Raw genomic sequence first — 27,182 nt, 5'->3', positions numbered from 1 at the left:
GATTGGCTCAGGGTCACTCATACAAAACTTCATTGTCAGTGTACTGGAAGCTTATTAAATGACTTGAGGAGGGGAACCGGTTATGTGCACGGGTGCTGCCGCTGAGTTCCAAGAGCCCCGTACTACCACAGGGTGATCCTTGGCGGTGGCAAATTACTTTAAATGGATAGTGAACAACTTTCAACCCGATTAATTTTTAATGGGATACATAATTGACCCTACTGTCTTGCTTTTGATTTGAGGGACATTTGTGGCAAAAGGATTGCCAAGGAGTTGAAATTTTCTATCTTGGGGCATGCCTAACGGAGAAAAAGCCAAGAAATTATGGTTTCACTCTATTCTGCTACGGTTCTGTAATAAACAATAAGTCTGGCTTTTCGCTTTAGATTTTGGATAGGAACCAATAGTTTTCTTTATTTCAAGATCGCTATTCCTTTAAATGCTTCTGCAAATTACATTTGCCTATTTATTCCTCTTTCTTTCTATCAGACTTTCGCCAATTATGGTGAACGTTAAATATTTTAAACTACTCTTAACACTTTTTTACTAAGTGGAAAATTTATTTGAAGCCAACATCGCAAAACAAATACTCTGTATTATTTAAACACTACTGATTTTGAAGATTTGCAAATCATCAGACAGTGTTTAGTCAATGATCATACCCTTTCCACTCAGGTTTGCAACCCTTAGTGATTTGTCACTATTTCTAGTGATTTTTCATATTGCCTAACAAAAAATCAATAAGTCGGCACATAAATCACTAGATTACTGGAAAAAACACTAAATCATACAAAAAAATTACTAAAATCTAATGAGTTTTTCATCGGGTGGCAACCCTGTTTCCACTGCTGTTGCTAAACAAGGCATAACCAAGAATTTTAAGTAAAACATTGAACTATAGAATCAGATCAAGTCAGTTCATCCATGATGTTGAAATAAGGAGCATATTGAATGCAATTACTTCTCCTAACTATTTCACATAATAAGAAGTTTAAATATTTATGTATGGTCTTCGATGTGCAGGAGATAGGAATAGCACAGCAGTTGCGAAATGGCATCTGAAGTGGAAACATCAGAATCTGAAAATCTTGATTTACCTGGGATTTTTGGCACACCAAAATGTGCGAAACCTGAGAAATTTTTCACACCATTACCGGCCAAATATTTTAATTTGTTTGATATATCGCCGGATTCGGAAAGTGATGATAATTCTGATGACAATGGTCGCAAGAGAGTGGAAGGTTTTCTAACTCCAGTAACATACCGAAAACGGATTTCTGCTGCTTTATTTGACTTTTCTACAACAGACTCCGAAGATGACTTAGAACAACAAGGAGAGTTATTAAGAAGCCAGCTAAATTTTTCTAGTTGCGGTGAGTAAAGTTTTAATAGGGGGGAAAGGACAGATATTTTTTTTCAACCCACCAAGAATAGGCTACATGAATTTGCCTAGGCTATATATCAGTTCCAAAGCACAATTCTTGGAATAAACGCTTTTTACGTGCAAAGGGACAAGGGCCCTTTATACAAATTACCCCTAGATTTTGAAGAAAAACTTTTTTTTATATTTATTTTAAAAGTAAAATAAAATCCTTGTCACCGACATTTTTGCGAATTGGCCCCACTGCACTAACGCCTTTTGTTTCTTTTTACAAATTAATAAAAAATGTTACAAAAAAATTTTTCAATAAAAGTAAAAAGCGTTTTTAAAACCTAAAACGAGCAGAAGCAACATGAAAAACTTAAAACAAGCCAAAGGGATATGAATAAATCAATGAAGCCTAAAGTTAACATAAATTGAATTAAAAAATCAAGTCAAGCGTAAAACGAGCAAAAATTGGTTCAAATAAAAGAGAAACTCATCTCGCCATAAAGTTTCTAAATGTGTCATTTATTCTTTACTGAAAACTTTTTTTCTGGGTCCTGGGAGACCGGGTAGACTTTCCAATTAGACTTTTTAAAAATATGCCAAGTCTGAGTTCTTACGTTATGATCAAAATATTTCAAGTTTGGTCATCCCTTTTGGTCTGGGTTGACAAAAAAGTCTAGAAGCTTCCATTGTCTGAGCTGATGTAAAATATTTCAGGTTCAGCAATTGTTACCCTACGTGCCAGTAGTAACTGAGCCTCTAAAAGGAAAGTTTGCAAACATTATATACATCAAAAGCATACCCATGTATTGCTCACCCCAAAAATTATAAATCAAGGAGGAAATACCCTTCCAATTCATTTGATCTTGATGCAAATCACACTGTTAAATTTTAAATTCACAGGAACGAAATAAAAAAAAAAAAATTCAAAGCTCCTCACTAAGAAACTGTAAATTTTCGTGTTTTTGACATTCCAGATGTTTGTTTTTCATACCATGGTTGATTACATGGATCCAGTGATTGCAGCATTTTCCGTGTCGCAGGTTTAAAAGAAAGTCACAAGTTCCAGTACCCTTTTAAAGAGGAGCTCTTTCCTTTTCATTTAAAGACTTCTTTTTCGAAAAAAACCTTACAGTTCGTTATAAAAATTTCTTAAATTAATTTTTTCTTGTGTGGGGGGAGGTAAGAAATGTTTTAATTGGTGGGTGCCAAGGCCTCTTCCTTGGATTTGTGGTTATGGGTCCCATCTTATTAAAACACGATGTGAGATTGACTGTAAAAATAGTTATCCCAATGAGAAACAGTGAAATATGAAAGATTACGATATGAAATCAAACACCCTGAAATACCCTCAGCGTCTTCTCAAAAACAAATAGAAATTACATTTTCAAAAACTTTTTTTTGCAAATGGAAGTAAAAAAAAAACATTAAAATTTTAATTAAACAGAAACCATTCTGTATATGAAGAAGATTGCTATCCCTCTATACCCCACTAAATGCTTAAGTTTGAAATGCTTAAGCTCAATTGCCAAGGTAGCTCAATTGCATTCGAGCTATACTCTCAGCCTTGAGTTACCTAATATTTTGTATATATTGGTTATAATAAAAGAACCTTGAACCTTGGACGTCTTTCCGCAATTATCATTAAATGAACACTTTAGTGCAAGGGCAATAGAAATGGATTTTTTGGAGGGGGATATTTCTGTCGTATATTCTCATATTTTTTGCTCCAAGAATATTCTCTCCAATTTTCACATTTCCAGCTTGATTAGTTTAGTTTTTTTTTTTAGCGCAAACACGAACGAAAGAACAAATAGATACTTGATTAATTAGCTCGTGGTAACGAACTGTAAGTAAGGAGTGACTCAGCTCATTAGTAACCGAAACTCTAAAAAAATAAACTTTGATAACAATTGATACTCAAACGAATTGGATTTTTATACTTTCCACAAATGTATGAAATTCACAAAGTTCAATATTGCCCAATAAAAGCTACAAGCCTGAGAAAATTTGCTTGATTTTCGGGGGAAAAGTGGAGGGAACCCCAATTAGTCAAGTGATTTTAAACTCTAGTGTAGAGGTTTCAATCTCTTATCTACACAAATGTGGAATTTTTCCAGAAGCAAGATCAAGGATACAAGTTTTTTTTGTTTTGTTATTTTTTTTTTCCTATGGGTGGTTGTGTCGAACGATTGGTCCTAGAACATCGGGAGAAGACTCATTCAAATGGAGATCAAAAGCTGCTCTCTTTAGGTGAAAGGATTGGAGGGCAAATAGCCCACTTTTGTGCCCTTTCTCTCACAAAAATATCTGATCAAAAGATATTTACCTTATATTAGGGGGCTATCCCTTCCTCAATCCCCGTTCTTTATTCCGAAGTTTTAACTTTTGTTACGATTCTTAAGAAAGATTAGTAAAAACAATTTGAATTAGACGTAATTTTAAAGAGTATTCAGACTTTAGCGTAAAGAGCAAGGGTCGAGTAAGGGGCAATCCCCATATACACAAATAGTTTTTGTTCATTTTAAGTTTCAATGTTCCTCCTCACTTTAGGTTGAAAAAAACAAAACTTTTTTTTATTTTACCTACAAAGATGGTGTTCTGCTCTCAATTCATAAAGAAATTTCACAAGAAAACCGCTTTCAATATCGTTATATAATACGTATAATGCCTAAGATATAACGTCCTCTATGAATCCCGAGAGAAAGAATGGTACTAAAACATTTATGTTCGTTCTGTTCAGGAGAATGCTACCACATTCCTAACTTTTTGTTTGCTCTTGTTGACAAAAACTTTTTTTTTGCAAAGACAAAAAAGCAACGGGAAAAACTTCCTCGAAAGTTTTCAAGAATTCCCGGCAATTACCTTGATAAATTTTTTCTAGTCTAACAAATAGTGCAAACAACAAGCCAGGCGAAACTGCCCTGGCTCTAAAAGTAAGCTTTGTAGCAGTAATTGAACGACAGACTTGTGCAGAGGGTAATCAAAGCCCTGAGATCAAAAGATTCGCATTTCTTCTGGATTTGTAGGAAATACTGTTTCATAGTCAATTAGGAAATCCCAAATTTCAAATGTTTTTTTTATAGTATGAGTTTTTAATATATTTATGGAATTTTCTGAAATTTGGTAAGTATTTAAGGATTGAGTTTGTGAAACAAGTCTAACTGGAATGTGCCTCAGAGTCTTGGGAAGAGAAGAAGGTCCGAAATTTCGTTATCTGGATGCATACAAGAAGTAGTTCTCCATGTCAACCAATTGTGATATGAAGTAGAAGCTAGTATCCAAAATATGGCTTTGGGCTTGTCTGGAAACAATTTATCTTCTACTAGGAATATTTCGAGGGAGGAATCCTTACATACTAGTCTTCACAACATATATCAAACAGAAAGTCAGATTCCGACCAAACAACCTTGGTATTAAGAGGCATAAGACCTAATTCTTTTTTCGAGCTTTAAAAATCAAAAATTAAACCAACTTGTCTGGATGATGAATTGGGGATATGGAGCTCTTAAGCTCTTCTCATAGGGACACCAGCCGGATGAGTTGCCATATGTTTTAGAAATGATAAAAAGTAAGAATAGGGGCCCTAGTTGCAGTATTTCAAGGTCAATGTCTGACTGAATGTCTGAAGGAGGAAGAAAATGAGTTCCTAGGGTCCTGTAGACAGAAAATGAAAAAAGAGTTAATCGGTTGCCAGTGGAAGTAGAAAGAGGTAATCAGTTTCTTGGAAGTAAAAGTGGGTGTCCCAGATGGGGTTTAAAGGTGTTTTGAAGGATGGACATTCTTTCAATGCCTTTTTTGTGAGAAGAGCATAACTTGCTAGTCAGTATATTCCTTGGAATTAAAACTAAAGAATATATATGAGCAAAGTAGCTTGACAGTTTCGAGGCATAACTACCGTCCATCGGGCTCTAAGTCCTACTTAGTCTCAATTCTACAAGACAATCATTTATTGGATTTTACATCTGTTTTGGATCTTACTTACTTCCTGCAATTGTACTTACTTTGAGAGTATTAGCCGGATTTACTGCCCTCCTCCCGTTGTTGGATTCTCTTTTATTGGCTTGTGAGTTTGAATACGTGACTTTCTAACATCTTCTTCCAACTATTTTCCGAAAACTATTATCATCCGTTTCTATTATTTCTTATTTTGCTCATTTATTACAGAGCAGATATGTTCCTATTTTTTAGGGGGGAAATTTGCTTAAGTGTTCCGGTATTATTTTTACATGTCCATCGTGTAGCTCAGAGGTTTGGTTCTAAACCGATTAATTGATTTGTCTCATCAGATGCAAGGACAGATGACGAAGAGGACATACCGACAAATCCCGAAACAGACACAAAGAAGAAGATGGATCTTACCGAAAGGGATAATGACGAGGATAAAGTACGTAAAAGCATATCAGTGGGTGATGTACCGGATGGTTTGAAACGACGACTCGGTGGAAGAACTAAAGAAGTAAGTTCATGTGTCATCGAAACATAAATACTTGCACCTAATATTTGTTTATAGAAAAAAACAAGGTCGTTTTGTGGATCAACAATTTTAGAGGTAGTACATTTGTGATATAGTAGGGTGCCAAAACATCATTTCTGCTTTTGAATAACTATTCTCCTTGACAATGTCGACAAGACAATGTCGGTTAAAAATGGCTTTGAAAAATCAAGCAAATAAAGGGGTAAGAACTTTCAGCTAGTAAGTACCGGAAAATAATGCAAACATTCCCATTTACAGCGTCCATTGATCTTGATTCTTTGTTTTTTATTATCCTTATAATAGAAAATCAGTTATATCCGTGTACGTCATTTATTTACGAACTTAATTAATTTTTAGATAGTTTAAATCTTGGCAAGAGAATAGCTCACCTAAGTCTCCTACATTAAATATTTTCTCAAATGAATGTTTAATCATTTGTTCTGCCCCCTGGTTTATTTATCAGTCACAGGTCTCTTTTATTCTTTTTTTTCTATTTGAACTTTTTGATCAATTCGCGCAGATCCTTGAAACTTTCAAACTGATCGGAATATAAAATTTTTAGCTCATTCTGGTCCAGTTCCTAGGATAGAACAGTGGATTGATACTCTTCCTAGCAAGAATGGCCTAGAGATTCGCATTGCGATCAGGCTGGGTGACAGACTTGCTAATGCTGGGGGGTCATATTTTTCTCCGAATTTACAACTTGGTCCCATCTTCGGTCCCATAACGCTCTTTTTTATCCTTATAAGGAGCAATACGCCAGCATTGGCCCTGGAGGATTTGTTTCCTTTTTATTCGTATCACAAGACAAAAAGTTGTTTCGACTCTTGGGTTTCTTTGGTCTTGGAGCTTATGGATATATATTTCAAGCCGTTGGGACATTTTTTGGCCCTTTTCATCTTTTGCTTGAGTGAGCCAGTATTTCTTTAATTTTTAAATTGGTCTCCCCAGCCCAGGGACTTAGTCATATGTTCAGGGTCCAAGGGTTTTGGCCCATATCTGTTGGGCCTGTGTCTCCAAAAGTTCTTTTTTTGTGGCCCCCCTTTTCGAGCAAACAAGTTTCGCTTAGTTGCGTTGGCTTCCAGGTGCTTTTGGCAAAGGATATAAACTTGTCAACAAAAAAACAAACAAAAAACAAGCGTTTAAAGTTTTTTTTTGGGACGTATTCTGTTTTGGGGGGAGTGTATATTTGCCCAAATTCAGAATTTGGGCCTTTCTTTGGTACCCATTACCTAAGAGAAAATTTCACCCTTTGAGCCAGTAATGGATTTGGAGGATTTAATCTTTTTTATATGCGTCACAAGATTCAAAAAATGGTACTTGTCTGATAGAGCACATATATTATAGCACCTATGTATATAGAGGCTAAGTAGAACCGGTTTCTTCGTTAGTTTCTTTCAACTTAGCGTGAGCTAACAAAGACAAAAGGCAGAATAGATGGGAAATATATAATTTGGGCTATATATTTGCAAACTAGGGGTGGGGTTGGTAATGGTAAAATATTTGAACAATGTGAAGTTAGAAAACAATTCTTACTTTATAATATGCTAAATGAATGTTCTTCACGCATTTTGCGTGTAGACCCGCTATAATTCACCCCCCCCCCCAATGGGCATAAAGCCTAATCTAGCGTAACATAAGCATTCCAGAATAATTGTACCTTACACGTTTTGCATACAGACCTGCTGTACTTTACCCTCCCCCCTAATATACAAATATATAACCCAATTTTTTTCTAAAGTATTATATTTTCATCATATTTTGTGATATTTCATTAGGATTAGTCACAGAAACACGTTCAACTTATCTTTTATGTACATAGGCGCTATAACATGGCGCTAGTAGTGACGCCATAGGCACTTATAAGAGGCCCATAACTGCTACTCTTTTCTTTCTTTAATAATTTAAGATGACGAAATAGTTTGACAAAGAGCCCCACAGGGCAAGACGCAAGTGCATGCTACGTAATAGGGGATGTTTTCAAAGAGATGCAGGAAATATAACAGTTCAAAATTCATTAAGGAGGAATTATTGTTGTTAAAAGAAATTTAATAAGTAACAATTACCCAGGTTGGTTAATAGATCAGACTGTTTTGAAAAGAAGGACTAAATTTCTAGAATTTTCTAACGATATCCTGGTAATAACAGAAACGAAAGATCTTTTGGTTTTTTACCATACATTCTGGGGCTGAGTGAAAAACTTAAAAATAATTTTACAAAATAATGGTTTAAAGGTAGCTTTAAGAGGTAGTAATGCTTTGACTAGTTTTTTTATAAATTCTGAAAAGGATTGAACTTCCGTAGAACAACAAAGTGGGGTTTATAAAATCCCAAGTACTTGTGGAAGCTCTTATGTAGGACGAACTAACCACAATTTGAAAATGAGATTACTACAACGTCATAATTCTATTTCATCGTCATTAAAGCAAGATTTCAAACCCGATGATTTCACGTCGGATCTATCGGAACATATTTCGATTATCCAAATCATTTCATTTTTTTTTAGAATGTTTCTTTGATTTCTAGGGACCAAGGTTTAAAACAAATTTTCAGGGAAACAGTCGAAATAAAAAAAATATTCAAGAATAATTCCATAAATAGAAATTTTGGATAAAATTGGATTGCATTCAATACAGGTGAATTTAGATTGGATTCAATTTATGATCTTTTACTAAGGTCAAATAAAGTAAATCTCATTTCACCTAAGAGCTTTGACGTCTGTTCACCCGGTATGTCAGATAAATCTAATGAGCCGGAACCAAAAAGGTCAAGGAGACTTGCTCCTGCTGCTGCATTAAAAAAAAGAACAATAAACTATGTTATTAGTTTATTGGCTATAAATTTTGTCTGTTTTATTAATGTCTTTTAGTTTTACTGCTGATGATGGACACTGTATATGTGTCCAAAATATCCAGTTAAAAATTTTATATTTGTTTCACTGCCAATTAAAAGGTTTCATCCCTATTTTGAACTGTTATATTTTCTTCATGGAGAGGCATTGTGGTCTTTGAAGCTATCTATAAAGAGATGCAGGTTCATATTACGTAGTAGGATTTGTTTTCTAAGAAATGTACGTTCATGTTAAGTAATAAGGAATTTTTTCTAAACGAAGCATGTGTTAATTACTTAAAACCCGAAGGGTGTAGGGAGAAAACTTAAGGGCCCACCGTATCAGGATTTCTTTGATTATGATGTAATAGGGAATGTTTTCTTCAAGGCGTCGGTTAAACGTCATTGTATCGTACCAAGTTTTTAATTACATGACAAGGTTGCTCGAGTTTCCATATGTAAATATTTGACTAACGTATTGAAGAACTTCATGAAGAAAAATGTCTTAAAAGGTCTAGAAATTTCTTGAAAAATGTCTTGAAGAATGTTTTGAAGAAAAACATCTTGAAGTGTCTCGAAGAAAAAAAAATGTCTTGAGGGGGTACTATGAACAGTTTTTTACATGGAGGGGCTCCTCACTTGACTAGCGGCCCTGAGAGTTTTTTTTCGTACCTGCCCCTGTAGGTTTTTAAACATTTGCATAAGAAAACAATTAACTCTCCTAAACTATAACATAACAACCATTTGCGTGTAAAATATAAACAAAAACGTCTGCGTTTTAGGAACTAAATTGAAGTAACTGTGCCAAATATCCAATAGCTTAAAAAAAAGTGCCGGTGCCAGGATTCGAAGGTATGTGTTTATCCACAATGCCTTCCTACTACCGATTTTTGAACAGTAGATACATAAGAAATCGAATTTTCATCCTGATTCTGAATATGTAAAATTCCTTAAAGTTTCATGTTACCAGTCAGAAGCTAAGAGCCTGAGAAACTTTGTTTGATTTTTGAAAAAAGGGAAACCTACCCCCTCCTCCTCCCAAAAATCATGCGATCTTAATGAAAAGTCACCAACAAATTCTAAATGTCCGACAATCCTAATGTAGAGGTTTCAAGCTCGTTCCTACAGAAAAGTGAAATGTTATAAAAAAAAATTGCCAGAAGAAAGATCACGGATGCTCGTTCATTCAAAGGACGAACTTATCGAACCAATGGTCCTAGAATATAGGGACAGGGCTAATTGTACCGATAATCCAAAGTGTTAATGTCTTTTGTACGTGACTAAAAAGAATAGAGGGCTACTAGTCCCCCTCGAAGGGATTTTCTAGCATGATTTGAAAATTGTCAGAAATTAAATAACAATTTTTTTTTACTGAAAGTAAGGAGCAACATTAAAACTTAATACAAACAGAAGTTATTCTGTATCGCTTTCTCAACCCTCACTCTTTACGCACAAATTATAGGTGTTCAAACACAAGGGCCAGTGAATTTGAGTCAGAAGTATTAAAAATAAAACTTTAGTATTTGAACGTAAAGGCAATGGTTGAAGAAGCGGTAGCTCCCCCCCCCCATATACGGAACAATTTCCGATCGTTTTAAATTTAAATGATGCTGATTTCTTTCACTTGAAAAAAGCTTTTTATTTGCTTAATTCCAAAAGGCAAAAGCCAAGAAAATCCTTAATAGAAAAACTATAGTTTCAACAAAGCCAACTCCTTTACTTAACGGTGCTCTATTCCGCTATCTTTCTATAAATGATTCATCTCAGTGGATTAACTTCCCTTACAAGCGTTTTGTTGCCATCCAGGGGGCTCAGACTGGGATCCATAAATCCAAAACCGGGATTCAAATACTAGTTGTAGCCATTTTAGCAGTTATTAGTACCAAGTTTCAGCAGCGTACTCTGTTTCGAATTGACCGAACAGGATCTTTTTAGGGATGTAAGGTACAGACCTCATTTTGACAAAAATGGGACTAAGCCAGTTGCCAGTGAAACTTTCTTGGAAGTAAGAGTAGGTGTCCCAGACGCCCTATTCACCTATAGGTGTCCAAAAATGGTATCTGATGAATGTCCTTCGAAATATTGAAAGTCATAGCTATAAGTGGATCTTAGTGGGAGACCTAAATTGTAACATAAATAGAGAGACAACTCGGTCTGATCTTATGCTTTAGTCTTTGCCAGGTAGATATTAGATAGTAGTTAAGAGTTCAGATTTTTCGTATATTCATATTAGCGGAAATGTGCCAGATATAGACCACTGTGTGTGCTCGGCTGGTGTGATATGCTTGAGTGTCGAGGTTCATGATGAAGAATGAGATTTTGACCACCTCCCCCTATCTTTTACCGCATTCTTCTGGCCTGAATCAGTGTGAATCTTCTGTACGGGGCACGAAATGGTATAATAAGCGTGAATGGAAAAAGCTAACTGGACTTTATATATCTGTACTTTGGCTACTCTGCTCTCATGTGTGACAGTTACCAACCATTTTTTTGTAAATGGTTGTAACCATTTTGTAATGTAAATTTACATTTGTAACCATTTGTAATGTAAAAACCATTTTTTTTGTTTCTTCTCGCCTAATGCTCGATCACAACTCAATTCTTACAATTCTGGGATTCTTGCCTACCTCAAACAAGTCGAGGCCAGTGTTTTCTCTGTTTCGCGCATTCGTTCGAAAAGTAGAAGTTCTTTATGGAAAGAGAACCCTCAGTTAAAGTGTTAAAAATCGGGCAAAAATGTGGTTTCGGATATAGTATGCGTGTGGCCACCCCACTTTGGGTCATGTGTTTAATATTAAAAGTAAAACTAAGTATGAATTGAAATCTTATTTGCGAAGTGTCCGGTATAAGGGTAAGGAATTTCCGAAAAGTTCTTGGCAATGGAGTTAAGTGGTGAATTCTAGTAAGCTAAACCCGAAAGCTTCGTCCAATTTAATTCCTGAAGATTCACGGATTAGTCATTATTCGGCAATTTTCAGTATAGTAAATTATGCAGTCCCTTTCGGGTTTTCTAGACTGCTTGATTTAGTTATGCTTGGGTAGGTTCCGCCAGAAAGATATTATCCTTATTAATGCTGAGTCTGTTCTGAAAAGCATTAAAAGACTAAGATCTCAGTCGATTAATTTGGATGGAATTTGTATTGAACATTTAAGAGTTGATTCTCCCAAGTCGATTGGTCATCTGCAACTACTTTTTCAGATGTGTGTTAGTAGCTCACTAGTGCCCGACTCTTTCTTATATGGTACCGTTACCTCTGTTCTGAAGCGAGGGAAGAATCCGCTTAGTTGTGGATCCTATCACCCTATCAGTGTAGCGTATTAAGTAAACTATTTGAATACATATTGCTCCCATTTATTCGAGATAAGGTGGATTATGATGTAAATCGTTTTAAGTCGTGTATAGGAAGCCAACATGCCCACCGTATACTTGCAACAGCGTTACAAGAAGCAAATCGTTTAAAAAAGGAAGTTCACCTTTGTGCGTTAGACCTATCTAAAGCTTTCGATACTGTTTGTTACTCTCAAGCATGGTTTTATCTGGTACGTTTGAGTGTGAATGGTTCAGTTATTTCTGTACTTCGATTTTGGTGCCAGTATTCGTTGAGGGAGGGTCCCCGAGCCTTTGGTTAAATCCCGGTAAGATCCGGGGTCCGTCAGGGTGGTGGGCTTTCATTTCGTATTTTTAAAGCTTGTTTATTGAACGTTCTTAATAAGATACCGTTTTTTTACTCTTCAGGGTTGTCAAATGTCTTCTGTGTTACATATGCGGATGATCTTCTGCTTATTAGCAGGTGTAAGTTTACTTTAATGAAGTCTTGTTACTAGCATAGCGGCTGAATGGGGAAATTGGATTAAGGCTTAACACTGATAAATGCGAATGTTTAGTGTTCAATTCAAAATCTTCTGCAACGCTACTTGATTGCGGTTTATTTTCTGTAAAATAAGTCGAACCTTTCCGATGGCTTGGGATCAATATTTACAAATCGCTTGCGTTATTTCGTTTCCGGATATTGACTGATATTAAAGAGCAACTTAAATGGTGCACGCGAAAATTTTCCCCAACAAGGGAAGATATAACAGAAAAGCACTGGCTAAATTGCCCTCGAGTTTTTGTGACCATGCGGTTTTGTTCCCAGCTGGGCTTCATATCAATTTTCGACCAGGGGATATTAGCGATATTTGAATTATCTATTTCCCGTATTGCAAGTTTGTATTGTGTCTGCCTTGCAGATATAATAATAGATAGATTATGCGGATTTTTGGTACTCCAGATATTGTAAGTTGTTTTGTCAGACAAAGTAACCGTCTTCAAGAGAATATTTATGCCATCTTGGGTGTTAACAACCCACTTATCCGGGTAGCCATAGCGCATTGAGTGTAATCTTTATTTTTTTGCGTTGGTGTTGAATGTTTTTTTTTATTTCTCTCTCTTTTCTTGAGCTACTCCGTTTCTTTTTCTGTGTAGCGGGTTATAAATAAATTATTTAATTAATTGATTGAGTCCACATAACGAGCAACCTTTGTACATCTTCATAAGCCGGTATCACAATTCAAACTAATGGATGGTATAAAATGGTGTGATAGCAATGATATATATTATGATTTTAATTTAATCTTAAGATAATTTTGAGAAATCCATTTTTTCCAGTTATAGAGTTGAACACATAAATGAACTCACAAATTTCCAATTTTCCAAACAACCTCCCTTGAGTGAATAAAACCTTGAATTGAATAAAACCCCTCCGCAAACGGGAGGGGGAGGGTAAATCGTTCATTTGGCACATTTTCACTCGAAAAATGGAGCTTTTGGCACATTTTCACTTTTATGGTGGCAAACTTAAGCCAAACATCTGGCAACACTGACCCCAATTGGTATTTCTTGTCTTCAAGATAATTTTGTTTATTGCAGGAGCTGATATGGCTTGTGTATAAAGCACAACAGCTGACTTTAGACCGAGAACACTTGATATCTAGATTTATGGACGTTTGCTGCAAACGCTGCCCCAATGCCCCACAGATTATAAATGAAGTCTTTAATGAGAAGAAGAAGAATCACTGTTGAAAAACTAATCTAGAGACTAGGGCAGAATTTCTTAATTTCTTTCTCTTAATAAAACACTGTGTTTGTGCTTTGAGAATATAAATGAAGTCTTTAATGAGAAGAATCACTGTTGAAAAACTAATCTAGAGACTAGGGCTCTGAGACTAGAGACTAATCTAGAGACTAGAGACTGTTGAAAAACTAATCTAGAGAAATTAAGAATTTCTTAATTTCTCTCTCTTAATAAAACACTGTGTTTGTGCTTTGAGAATATAAATGAAGTCTTTAATGAGAAGAATCACTGTTGAAAAACTAATCTAGAGACTAGGGCTCTGAGACTAGAGACTAATCTAGAGACTAGAGACTGTTGAAAAACTAATCTAGAGAAATTAAGAATTTCTTAATTTCTTTCTCTTAATAAAACACTGTGTTTGTGCTTTGAGAGTAAGTTCCTTAGCAACTGCCTAGGATATATACCTTTTAAGTTCTTCCTATGGAAAGCAAAGGTAGCATGGGATGAAATATTGGTTTCAATGAAAAACATTTAAACGTACTAAGCTACAAAAAGAAAAACGAGAATACAGAAAAAGAAAAAAGTTTAAGTTCGCTTTCAAAATGGACTAATGATAAAGAAGAATGGAAGAATATGGATTCTTTTTCTGAAGAGTATATGAAAAAAAAATTGTAAACGAGAGGCGCTAAATGGATTGGTCTTTGCATAACGTATATATCATACTGATCTAATCATTAAATGAAAAAAGTTGGCGAAAAGAGGAAAACGAGCTTCAAAATAATGTCCTGCACCCTTCGTTTTCACTCAGATTCATAGACTCACGGGAAAAAATTTCTACTTGTTAGTCCATCTAAAAAAAAGTTTAGAAAAATTACATTTATTACTTTTGAAGTCTTCTCTAAGAATGAAAACTATTCAGTTTTCTCTAAAACAAAAATTTCTCTTATATAAGATTCAAGCTTGAATTACGAGTTGTATCCCATCAAGTGGTTTAAAGAGAAAGATGAGGTATATTGTTGGAGCTACTAACCCCTCAAGACGTTTTTACGCACACCTGGATCTTGCAAAATACTCTAATAATACTTTTTGTTATGTAATGATATAGTACACTTGATTGTCATGGTATAGTATACCTCAATGTCACGTAATATTAAAGTACACATATTTTTAACGTGATAGTGAAAGTTTACGTATGCTGAAAATGACGTAATTTTACGTGACTTGTTAGATTTACTGAGACTGACACATTCTCGCAAACCTAGTTTTTTCAGGGCCCGTGGGGAGCCCCGTATGTAACTGAGAACGTAACACAAGTGAGTGTTACGTAATGGCGGTGCACAAATGCGTCTTACGTAATTTTTTCTTCAAGATTTCATTTTCTTCAAGGTATTTTTCTATTAATGCGTTTTTTCTTCAAGATTTTTGTTCGCTTTAAGAATCGAAAATGAGGCCAGTGATTTCGCCAAGGACCAGACAGGAGCCTTAACCAACGGGACCAGCGAACTATTCATGATATTTTGACTCGGGAAATAGATTCTACGTGATAAGCTGTTTACAACCCTTAGCAGCAGCTTAATTACCTTAACGTTACAACGTAAAACGTATGCTGACTTGGCAACACTGTCAAAATTGTACCTTTATTTGGTGTTTTGTAGCACCTCTTTAGGAAAAATATAACAAGATTAAATAGCGAGGCGCTTTTTTAACTGGGTAGACAAAACCATAGTCTAGAATCTATGACGCCAAAAGCCTTCATCGATTAGTAGATTTATGAATGCGTGTTGAGCAACTGTTTATGCTGTACAGTACAAAATGTTACTTGATCAGACTTTCTTGTTTCACAAAATATGAGAAATAATCTGAAGCCTATTTGGCGTTAAAAACCTCAAGCTTTGGCGATTTATTAACTGCAGGCTGTGGATAGTTTTTGCAACTATAAATATGTAATTATTTATTACTAACATTTAGAATTTGATCTGTTTATTTTTTACTGAGCCCCATATAAGACAACTGTCACAACACTTGGGCCTATATAACTTAATTCAACTTCTCATATTTTTTCATCAGTGAAAACAATTTTTTAATTATGGATAAAAAATATCTTTAATACGAGTCTAAATTTTAACCTGACACTTTAAACACTGACAGCACTAAAACGCTGATAAACACCTTTTACAAATCTTCAATTCCCCAGGTTACTCATTCACAATTTGCAAAAACAGGACAGCTACAATTTAGTCTTTAAGGTCCTGAAGTTGGGCTTCAGGATAGGGAATTCGATACTTTCTTCTGAAAAATATATTAAAGAAATGAAGGCGTTAAAAATTACGTCTTGAATTTGAAACGTAAACCCATTAATTGAAACACACAAACATACAGGCCCATAGGGAAGATGCTCCGAATTTTACAACTCTTAATGCTTTATCTCAATAAGTTCTTTTTTATTTTCATGCAATACCTTTTCTTAGGCATTTTCTTTATGAGTTTGTCCCCTGCCTCACCTCCTTTGTAAAACAAATTCCAACAACCAAGTCCCAACACCAAGCCCTACTTTAAATACAAAGCAGAATGTTACAGTTGGTATGTAAGATTTATTAAATCTTTTCCCTTTTTACTGACGACACCATCCTAATCAGGCATCCTGACAGTGGGGGGGGCAATTGACACCCTATTCTCTCCCCTCTGAAAGCCTCAGTGCCATCGAAGTTCAATCTCAACCCAAGAGCATCGTCTTTTTTTAATAATTTTTAATGGACACTAAAAAAGGAAGTTTGTTATTATCATGCCACAGTTCATTTCACCCTCTTAATATTTGTAGTTTTTTTTGGGGGGGGGGGGTCGGGGTGTTGAGGCCATTATCCTTTGTGGCCTGAGTCTTGAATGAGTTTAGTGGGTCCGTGGAAAATAAGTAATAACAATAGCAATGGAAGAAAGAGCTTTTTTGCCGTTCCATTCCTTCTTGTTTACACCGAGGATTATTCCTTAATATCAGAACTATGTTTTAATTCTTTGAGTACTCCCTAGTCACATTTTTCGTGCAATTTTATTGCTGAATTTTGAGATTTTTTAGCGAGTAAAGAAAATTGTAGTGAAGTAGTCTAACTCAAGTTGCAGGGCTCGGGATGATTTCTGCTCATGAGAAAAGAGACTTTACGAACTGTCAAGGGACTTCTAGGGATAAAAAAAAGGACCAAAGTTGGAATAGATTTTGAATGTCATTTATGGTCAAAATATTTCTCTTCTCATGAATCAGAAGTGGTCTCCATGTCACCCTAAGAATCATTATATATATGAAATTCGGAAGGAACTCATTTTCCCTACAGATGGGCGGTTGTATTTATTTTTCCATTTTCTTTTTTTCAAACTTCAGTTATGTTTTTTAGGACAAAAATGGAAAAGCAGTTTCAAGACAAGTAATAAGTAAAAACAATCCATAAGCCTTCTGCTTACAAGTTAACTCATTCACTTGCTTGAGAGATTAGTCAACTTGCTTATCAGGTCCAACTTCCTCTTTTGTATGTCCTTTTCTGCCCACTATTTTTTATCTGTTTCCTTTTTTCGTTTTCTCGCGTTTTCATGGCACTCTCTAGTAGAAAATAGACCAAGGCAATGTCCACGGAATCATTTAAAGCCACTGCTCTGTGAAAGTGATCGGTGGCCTCTTTCTAGAGGGCATCAACAATTGCTCGTTTTTGTTTTTCAGAGGCCCGCTTTTCTTGCAATGATTCCTCAAGTCAATCTAGACCTTTTTTTTGCTAAAGATGTCAACTAGGTTCGACTCCCTTTCTTGAATGGTTGATTTAGCATCTTGTTGTGCTGCTTTGCTCTCCAAATAGTCTTGGTATTTTGACCAAGCCAACCAAGCCAAAGTCAACAATTCTTTGAGAATAGGAAATCTTTCTAGTTTGCCTCCATATATGTTCCATTCGTCAATGACACACAGCTTCAAAATCAGGATTTCTGGCATGGGGGCTCTGTCCAATGGAAGAAGTCTTCCTGAGAGCAAAAAAAAACCTCTTTACGTCAGTACTGCTGTAAGATAATGTCAACGCAGCTTTTACAACCTTCGACAAAAAAAAAACCTCTTTACGTCAGTACTGCTGTAAGATAATGTCAACGCAGCTTTTACAACCTTCGACAAAAAAAAAACCTCTTTACGTCAGTACTGCTGTAAGATAATGTCAACGCAGCTTTTACAACCTTCGACAAAAAAAAAAAACCTCTTTACGTCAGTACTGCTGTAAAATAATGTCAACGCAGCTTTTACAACCTTCGACAAAAAAACCTCTTTACGTCAGTACTGCTGTAAAATAATGTCAACGCAGCTTTTACAACCTTCGACAAAAAAAAACCTCTTTACGTCAGTACTGCTGTAAGATAATGTCAACGCAGCTTTTACAACCTTCGACAAAAAAAACCTCTTTACGTCAGTACTGCTGTAAGATAATGTCAACGCAGCTTTTACAACCTTCGACAAAAAAAAAAACCTCTTTACGTCAGTACTGCTGTAAGATAATGTCAACGCAGCTTTTACAACCTTCGACAAAAAAACCTCTTTACGTCAGTACTGCTGTAAGATAATGTCAACGCAGCTTTTACAACCTTCGACAAAAAAAACCTCTTTACGTCAGTACTGCTGTAAGATAATGTCAACGCAGCTTTTACAACCTTCGACAAAAAAAAACCTCTTTACGTCAGTACTGCTGTAAGATAATGTCAACGCAGCTTTTACAACCTTCGACAAAAAAAACCTCTTTACGTCAGTACTGCTGTAAGATAATGTCAACGCAGCTTTTACAACCTTCGACAAAAGCATACACTTTTGCCCACCAAAAGCATCCATTATTGAGAAGATTTGATGCCAGTAATGGTCGACCTGTGATGGTGTTGATTCTACTGAACTCTCGGCTTGCAGCCATATCCACTCACTTCTGACATCGTCGAAAATGACTCCTACAAGGATTTCTCGAGGAAGCACATCCATATCTGACAGATTTATTGCTCTTTTTCTTTCCCTGGGATCCAGGCACCTAAGTGCTTCAACAAGACTATTAGAAGAGAAGGGGCACTTCTTGATCAGCTGTTGGGCAGAACTGAACCGCCTTCGCACCCTCTGATGGGACCCTTTTCTTTCTGCCACAGTGAGTTTCTGAGAATCTAACGCAAGCTTAAACTCCTCACCTAATATAGTGTCCTGAGACAAAAACAATCAGAAGTAAGTTTTTAGCTCACCTGAAAAGTAAGCTTCAGTCGGCCTGCTCACCTTCAACAGTGTCCTGCAAATAGTTGTATAATTTCTCAATCGGCTACGTGAATACATGAATTCGAGTTCTGCCAGCATATCTTTCATTTTTAGGTAGCTTACGATCTTGAGGTACTTCGTAGACGACACAACATTCTTCAAATGTTCCTTCTATGCCACGCAATGCAAGAAATACTCCAAGAGTGCTGGCCACAAATCAATCGCTCAGCAAACAGCAGAACCCGCGTCAGCCACCTTGTTGGAACGTGCTGAATGAAACCATTGTACAGGACACCTTTCTTTGTCTGGCCTTCTAGAAAAATCCTCACATCATTCAGGCCAGCTAAGGAAAAAAGAAAATACCTCAAGATAACAACAAAGTCGGATGACTCCTCGTAAAATTCCTGGAGCCCTTTCATTTCATGGATTTTACGCATTCTAATGTTCCCAAGCTCTTTTGAACTTTTTCCTCTTCAATCAGGGGTCGACTGCAACAAGATGCGCAAGAAAAGTGATTTTAGTGCCTTTTCCATTTATAAAAGGTGGCAAAAAGTGACTATTCAAAGGTATTCAGAATAGAGGTACAGGGACTGCACAGGTCCTAGTCACTGCTTTTTTCTTATATTTTGCCTCCAGGGGAGTCCACCAGCTCGGCTGTGGATGAGGAGGGTAAAATCCTAATTTTTCATTCATTTGTTATTTTTATTACATTCATTAAGAAGCAAATAGGAAAGAAACAAAAATAACAAGACTGTACTACTACAATACAACCTCAAACATCATGATTACCTAATAAAGGGAAAATCTGGCCCACAATAAGCGAGATGAAAAATATGTTTAAGTACACTCTTTTTCCTGATTGAAATCAAATATTATTCAGAATAAAATCCAATTCAAGAGTGGTAACTGTTAGCCACATTCCACAAAACAGTGTTTAAGAACGACAAAAATAAGCTTTCAGAATTTTCGGAAAAGAGCCTGGAATCCCTCGAAAATGGGTCTGATTCAAAAATAGTACAACTGATCATCCAAGGCTAAAAACCTGGATATACAGTTTCGCAACCCCCCCTCTCCCGACTCAAAAGTAACGTTTGAAATAAGCATACAATTTAATCTACAATTTTTTAAATTCTCTTTCTCCATAAAACAATTTCTTAAAAGCCAGTTTGCCAATCTTCAGCAACTGAACACTGATAGATATGGAGGACAAAAGTACAGGGGGGAGGGGAGTGACAAAAAATCTGTAAGACAGTCTATATTTTGTCCATTTTAAGACTGAATAATTTTGAGGTCAATAAAAGGTTTAAAAACATATTTTTATTTGTCTTACGTCGCAATGTGTATTTTCACTATATACACTTCTTTTAACACATTCGCAAAAGCAAATAATATTAAAAACTGAATTTACATTTTATTACGCCACAAAGAGGCTAACTTTCTGAACATTAAGGGTTATCATTTTCTTCTTTTTACTCTCTTTTTGGATGGTCCAGGCTTACAGAATTCTTTCAAAGTTTGGTGGAGGGCCCTTACACTCCTAAGCGATGACCTTAAGCTCGGGACGCCTTAATTGGGGCAAAGGAAAATAAACATGCAGAAAGTTTCGGTCCATATAATTTTACCATATGATAATAAGACCCATATAATTCTACCATATGATTTTAAGACACACATAATTTTACCATATGATTTTAAGATCCATATAATTTTACCGTATGATTTTAAGACCCATATAATTTTAGCATATGATTTTAAGACCCATATAATTTTACCATATGATTTTAAGTCCCGTATAATTTTAAAATATAATTTTACAATATGATTTTACGACCCACATAATTTTATTGACTCGGCGACGGTTTTTACATCGAATTCAGTTCATTGAATATATTAAATCAAATGAAGGAAAAACAAATAGGACTTATTTGTCAAAGTGGGGACATTTCAATAACAAAAAAAAAAACTGATACTGTGTGACTGAGAATTTGTATGTTGAGACTTAACTATAAGGGTTTGTTGTGATTGATTTGAAGGGTGCAAGATCTAACAGGAGGGAGAGGGATCCCCCAACCCCCAGGATTCACCAGCCCAACTGAAAAGGGTAAAGGGCATAATCAAAAGCTTGTGATGAAATTAAATGCATAACCTATCCAAAATTAACCTGTAAACATTAAAAAATATTGCTTTGGAATTTTAAATTAACTCTTTTTTTTCATACTCCTGCGTCACATTACCATTACTAATTTTCAACCGGTAACAGCCTGTTATCCAATATGTTCTTATGTTACCTTTCTAGCTCACTGAAATAAGCACTAAGTAAATCGAATTTTGAAATGGCAAAACAAAAATTGACTTCAGTGACAATTTCGAAAAAAAATTACAGGCTAAAATAAAAGTTACAAAAAGTGATTTTAGTGACTGCAGCCGATCCCTGTTCAATGCACTTATTTGCGACCATACCTTTTTATTGATATTGGGAGCCTTGCTGACTTATAATCTTTCAAGGGGTAAATCCTCGTCCCAAATGACATCATCTTTTTTGCAATTTTCTCACCAGTTGCATTACAATTGAAACACGTCACCAGATGGCGACTCACACTTTGATTTCTTAAAGAGGACCTAAAGTGCACTCTAATATGTAGCTCTCTTTTTCCTTTACTGTTTCTAGTTTTGTTGTATTCAAGAACAGATTGAGCTTCACCTAAGTTCTTCATAAGATTCTGTTTACAGTGTAGATGAAGTGCATCAGTTATCACGTATATAGCTTTGTTTGCACTCATCAACATCCCAGGCGGTAGCTTACCAAAGAATATGGCTTCAAAGACATCAATGATTCAAATCACATGAAACTGCAGACATAGAAGCTTGCAAAGACTTGAGTACCCATATGACTTCTGCTTTGTATGCAGGATCTTCGTCACTAAGCATCTTAAGGGTCATACTTCCATTGCTGGCTGATTGCTCTCCTCATTAGAACTGTTGCCTAGGAGATTCACACAATAGTAACTGTAAGAGATTGAGATGGATAGCACTCTGTTTCTTGGGCTCGTCTGACAAAGCATGCTGATTCAAGGTGTAAAAGCCTTTCGGCAGCTCAGATCGCCCAAAAGTCCTTATTTCGGAGCAGTGTATATTTAAAAACAGAAGCATGATATATTTGGAAGTCCTTTCTTAGATAATGTAGCTCCTCCATAAATCTGGACTGAGATTGCACTCTGTTTCTTGGGCTCGCTTAATGACTTTATGCTCGTCTGACTTATTATGATCGTCTAGCTTTATGCTGATTCAAGGTGTAAAAGTCTTTCGGCAACTAAAATTACTCCTGCATATTTTGCAGTAAAAAGAAAACTCATCATCACCAATCCGGCATCATTTGTTTAACTTTCTGATGCTCCTGTCGTCTTTAGTTTACTATGCTTTCCTTTCTTTTTATTACCTGATAATTACTATATACCTTCTAATCCCAGCCTTAACCCTAGTGACGTCGCTGAGCGACAAAATTTGCAGCTGCCCATTGTCTTTCTCAAATACACTTGGGAGACCTGAAAGATAAGCAGGTTCAGACACAGCAGGAAAAACATTCACATTTTTGCCATCTGAATATCCCACTCATGGTACTCTTCTCACTCAACCCGATATTAGTCTATTAACTAACCTAAGGGAAAGAATATATAATTTGTTCCATTGGAATACAAGTCAATTCAAACAAATTCATACCAGTAGGGTTCATTTTATGAAGCTACAGGAAATTATCTATCGTTGAACTTTAAAACGATATGACCAATCCATCCCACACACCTTGTAGGTCAATGTTCCTCTTTATTCTAAAACAGTTCTACAATGTCACCTATGTACCCCGCCCACAATATAGGCCAAGTTTGTGCCGTTATAAGCATCCTGTGTTCACAACAATTAATAGACACTTTGGCCATAGGCAAAGTTCCCGCTATTTTGTTGCTTCTTTCTGAACTGCGACAACATAACCAAGAGACAATTATAACCAGATTTGAGGAGAAGCTATAATATCTAAGAAAGGACTTTCAAATATATCATGCTCCCAAAAACGGACTTTTGGGCGAGGAACTTTCTGCATAAAAAGCGATATAAGCCAAGAAAGAGACTTTAGGGACTAATTCCAAGCCCTGTATCCCCCTTCTTCAGACGGCCTTGAAAAAGTGCTTATTCACTGGAATTGTTTTGTTCTTGTCATGTAGCCTAGAGCCCTTTACTCAAATCTGAAATATGTCAGCCAATCCAGGAGTTAAATGTAGCTCCTGATTGGGCTGAAAATAGACCTGGCAAACTCTAACACTGAATCTTTTAATAATCGCACCTTTTTAATATTCTCATTTTAATAAATTTCTCATTTTAATAATGAGAAATAAATCGCTCCACCATATAAACTATATGTTCGATAGTTCTATCAACAATAAGGAGATTATTAGTAATTAACGTGATTATCAATACTAATAATTAATAATAAGCATGATCATTAATAATTTATTCCCAAGAAAAATTAAATATATAAGAAACATAAATTACAGAATAAACACTAGATTCAACGGATATAAACGAACCTAGCCCCTTGTATTGTAAATGGTTTAACGTTTGCAGTTTTCAGAACTACTTAGCCAGTGTTGTCACATAAATGTATCTAGGTGCTTACTGTAACTTTGCTATGAGAGTACAAACTTCATGTTTCACAATGAATGTAATAAGTCATTTACAATCTAAAACTGAATTTGTTTCCATGAGTGGCTTACTTAGTATCTGAGCCAGCCCAAACGCCCAAAACTTTTTGAAGACTGTTATTTGACAACAGTGACATCAATCCGTGTTTGTATTACAAAGTCGAATTTGAAATTTCTTCAAAAACCTTGTTTTTAATTATAAAATCAACAAAAATTAGCAAATTACGATTATCAAAGATTTTGTCATTTTAATGACTTCATATTCTATGTCTTTTATAGTAAATTTAGCACTGTACCTGATTAGTATTGAAGGGTTGCGCAAAACTTTTCTCATATAGCCACGCAGCCACCCAAACTTTTTGGGTGGCATATAGCCACCCAATAATGTGAATTTTCTTGTGCTGTAAACATTTAATGGGTAGCTTCAACCTGAATGGTACAAGTTTGGCACTGTACCGATTAGTACCGAAGGGTTGCTATGCTTGTGAAGATCAGCAAAAACAGTCAAAGAAGAACAAGAAACGTTCGGCTTTATAATTATAAAAAAAATTCAGATAAGCCAGTCAAATTTACCTTTGTACCTACTTTTTATATTTGTCATCTAACTTTGAACAATGTTTTCTACATGCGAAGAAATTGTTTACTATATGTAAATTTTTTACTTTTCGTCACAGCCGTGTAAATAATAAGAAATACAAAATACTTCAATCAATTAATTAAATTCGACAGTTCCCGTTTTACCAGTTTTCTTGACAGAACACGGCTAAGCTAAATTAATTTTAAATTAACTAAAATATTTAATTTCATTGCTTCAAAATTATGCATACTTCAAGGGGCCAAGTAAAACATGCCTATTGATAAGACAAACTCAAAATCAGCGAAAAAAAAAGAAAAAAACTAAATAACCATCAGAGCGACTTGTCAACTTAAGGCTTTCATTACATTAGCAATTAAATAAAGAGAGTTCAGTATGATAATGAAATACGTTTAAAAAAATGTCAACAAAATGTTATTATAGTTCGCCTTTAAGAGTGTAATTATAACACATCAAACAATATTTTCGCACCATCAGAGGGTCTTTGCAGGAGAACCGTCAGAACCAAAGGAATTCGCCCACCTACCCCCGCTTGTGTAGGTAAGCTATAAATCAATTAAAAAAATAAATTCACGCCTTAGTCAGAATTTTCATAACTAGAGGTTCATAGAACGTTTCAGAAACTTTTTTGAGAGAGGGCAGAAGGTTTCAAATAGTAGATTAACGATAGGAGAGACATCTATCTCTCCTCTGATCCTGCCGAGAAGACGGTATGATTTCCTCATACCGTCATCCCCTCGCAAAATTTCTGATCATGATTTTTTACAGTTATGTCTATCTATTAGCATTAGTGTAATAAAATAAAACTAGGGCCCAGGCAGGAAAAGGCGAAAAAACATTCAAGGAAGTTAAATTTTTCAGTGTATTTTTCACATATTTAGAATACTAAAAATATATATATATACAAAATTGTGTACAAGATAAGGATGAAAATATCATGAAAAAGCAGTCTAATTTCCAAAAGCACTCACAACTTACTTAAACAAAGGCACAATATCTTTCCTTCCGTAAAACAGGGACTTATACCACGGAAAACAGAGCCAGGCATTTAAATAGGTACTGAAAAAGGTCTTTGTGGGTACTACTATATCAAAGAAAGAAATTTAAACTAACGGGTAGGCAAAGATGGACATACTTGGTATTGGATAGACACATGTGTCTTTTTGGGTCAATCGCGTGGACATAGGCGTCGGTTTAATATTGAGATCCGGTCATATTTGGCTCCAAGCACAACCAGGGTTAATGATAATTCACTGAGGATGTCAACATTGCCACACATTGAATAGAGCTTACAGTTATTGATTAAAATAACTTAATGAATAAACCTATTTATTTTGCTCTATTAAATGCGGTTAGAATATTAATTGGATTTGTTGCAAAAAATGAGAAAACCCTTGCACACCCACAAAAACATTGAAATAGCTAAAATGTTAGCTTATCCTGATAGATAAATAAACCAAGAATTTTCTATATGTTAAAGGATAGATTGCAGCTTATCTGAAGTATAAAATACAAAATTAATTGCAATTAACTTCAATAAGTGCTTCTAAACACAGTTAAACCTTTGCAATTGCGTATTGGAAATCAAAAGTCACAAAAATTAAACTCACGGTAGTAGTGTACCAACTTAAGGCGGCATTTAACTTTGAAGCTTACAGATGAAAAGAATATGATTTATACCTTAGGCAAGTTACAAAACTTATACGACATTAAGGCTTCAGTGGTTTATTATTACTGGAGTCGAAATTCTTAAAATTGTAGGTAAAAATAAAAATTACGTCTTAAGACAATGTCCTAAGTCGATCCTACTAGCCAAATAATTTCTTATGGATCCAATAATAGTAATAAAAATAATAATAATATTTTATTTCAGAAAATTAGCTCTTCAGCTTTTATTTTAAAATTTATATATTTTCGGGATTTACATATTATATATAATTCACTTTCCTCCGTTTTTCGAAGCCCCCCCCCCCATTTTACTAACACTATTAAATAGGCTGGCGTTGTCAGTGAATAGATGCTGTTGGAATTACTGTTTAAAGTAGATGTCAATAATCGCAATTTCTTTTCAGTGGTAACAACTTTTTGTTTATTTCCTTTAAAAAAAGTTCTTTTTAGATTTGATAGCACCATTTAATCAAGATAACACCATTTTTTTCAAAGCAAATTAGTCCTTTTATTTCTTTTGAAGGAAATTCAAAAATTTTCGTAAATGTTTAACGCCTAAGTAATATAGATAATGTAGATTTATATTGAAGTTAGTAAAATATAGACAACACAAATAGAGAATAAGAAGTCTAACATAACAGCTTTAATAAATAATTAACTGGAGGATACTTTATAATTAAAAATGTTATCTTTTTTCGAATTCCTTAAGATGGACAGAAACGCGACGTAACCCCAAAAGAGTTGTTTTGGTCTCCTTTATGTCTTTGCACCAACGATTATTGCCGATTGCATTACCATGGGAACATGGGAACAAACATGGGAACACAAAAATACTAAGATTATAAAATGTATCTATTCACTCATAAAAATGGATATCACACACTTTACAAACATCGTCTCTTCAATTTCTCCAAGCACAAACATCCTACGATATAACTTCTACAATTTCGCAGTTACAGGTTACCAAGGGCGGTGATAAGGTGGTTGCATTTGGCTAGGTTGAGAAGCCGGATAGCCTGGAACTAAGAAAAGAGGTTAATTTTAACCCCCGTCCAAGATACCCCAGTTAGGCAAAATGCCCTTCTAAGAGAAAGAGCCGTATTTGCAAGATCATGAAAATGATCAAATGGCATCGGATTTTTGAAATCTAGATTTCATAACTGGTAAATAGGTATTGACAATGACATGATAACATTGTAGACTATGCCCGTACCCATATTTTTTTTTCGGAGGGAGACATTTATACAAATATTTTTT

At 35.3% G+C, this 27,182-nt stretch overlaps 2 protein-coding genes across 4 annotated transcripts in view; one reads left to right on the top strand and one right to left on the bottom strand.

Annotated features, from left to right (window-relative positions):
* Nucleotides 1-930: 930 nt before the first annotated feature.
* LOC136035706 (uncharacterized) lies at nt 931-13,840 on the top strand. The gene is made up of 3 exons (XM_065717654.1): nt 931-1,373; nt 5,659-5,828; nt 13,585-13,840. The coding sequence occupies exons 1-3, from the start codon at nt 1,052-1,054 to the stop codon at nt 13,735-13,737; spliced, it is 645 nt and encodes a 214-aa protein (XP_065573726.1). The 5' UTR covers nt 931-1,051; the 3' UTR covers nt 13,738-13,840.
* Nucleotides 13,841-23,457: 9,617 nt separating this feature from the next.
* The window catches only part of LOC136035705 (apoptosis-linked gene 2-interacting protein X 1-like), an 88,607-nt gene continuing 84,882 nt past the window's right edge, over nt 23,458-27,182 (bottom strand). For all 3 annotated transcript variants that reach the window (XM_065717650.1, XM_065717651.1, XM_065717652.1), the window contains one exon: nt 23,458-26,947. In XM_065717650.1, coding sequence (XP_065573722.1) covers nt 26,886-26,947 — 62 coding nt within the window. In that variant the 3' untranslated portion in view covers nt 23,458-26,885. The remainder of the gene's footprint in view (nt 26,948-27,182) is intronic.

The sequence above is a fragment of the Artemia franciscana genome, chromosome 14 (genome assembly GCF_032884065.1).
Source record: "Artemia franciscana chromosome 14, ASM3288406v1, whole genome shotgun sequence".
NCBI lineage: Eukaryota > Metazoa > Arthropoda > Branchiopoda > Anostraca > Artemiidae > Artemia > Artemia franciscana.
The sequence above is the reverse complement of the archived record's forward strand: the minus strand, read 5'-3'. Positions and strand labels throughout refer to the sequence as shown.

Excerpts from the sequence above, each read along its gene's own strand:
- LOC136035706 (XM_065717654.1), top strand. The coding sequence starts at position 1,052 with ATGGCATCTGAAGTGGAAACATCAGAATCTGAAAATCTTGATTTACCT. Across the intron at positions 1,374-5,658 it reads GCTAAATTTTTCTAGTTGCG|ATGCAAGGACAGATGACGAA; the intron begins GTGAGTAAAGTT and ends TTGTCTCATCAG. Across the intron at positions 5,829-13,584 it reads TCGGTGGAAGAACTAAAGAA|GAGCTGATATGGCTTGTGTA; the intron begins GTAAGTTCATGT and ends TGTTTATTGCAG.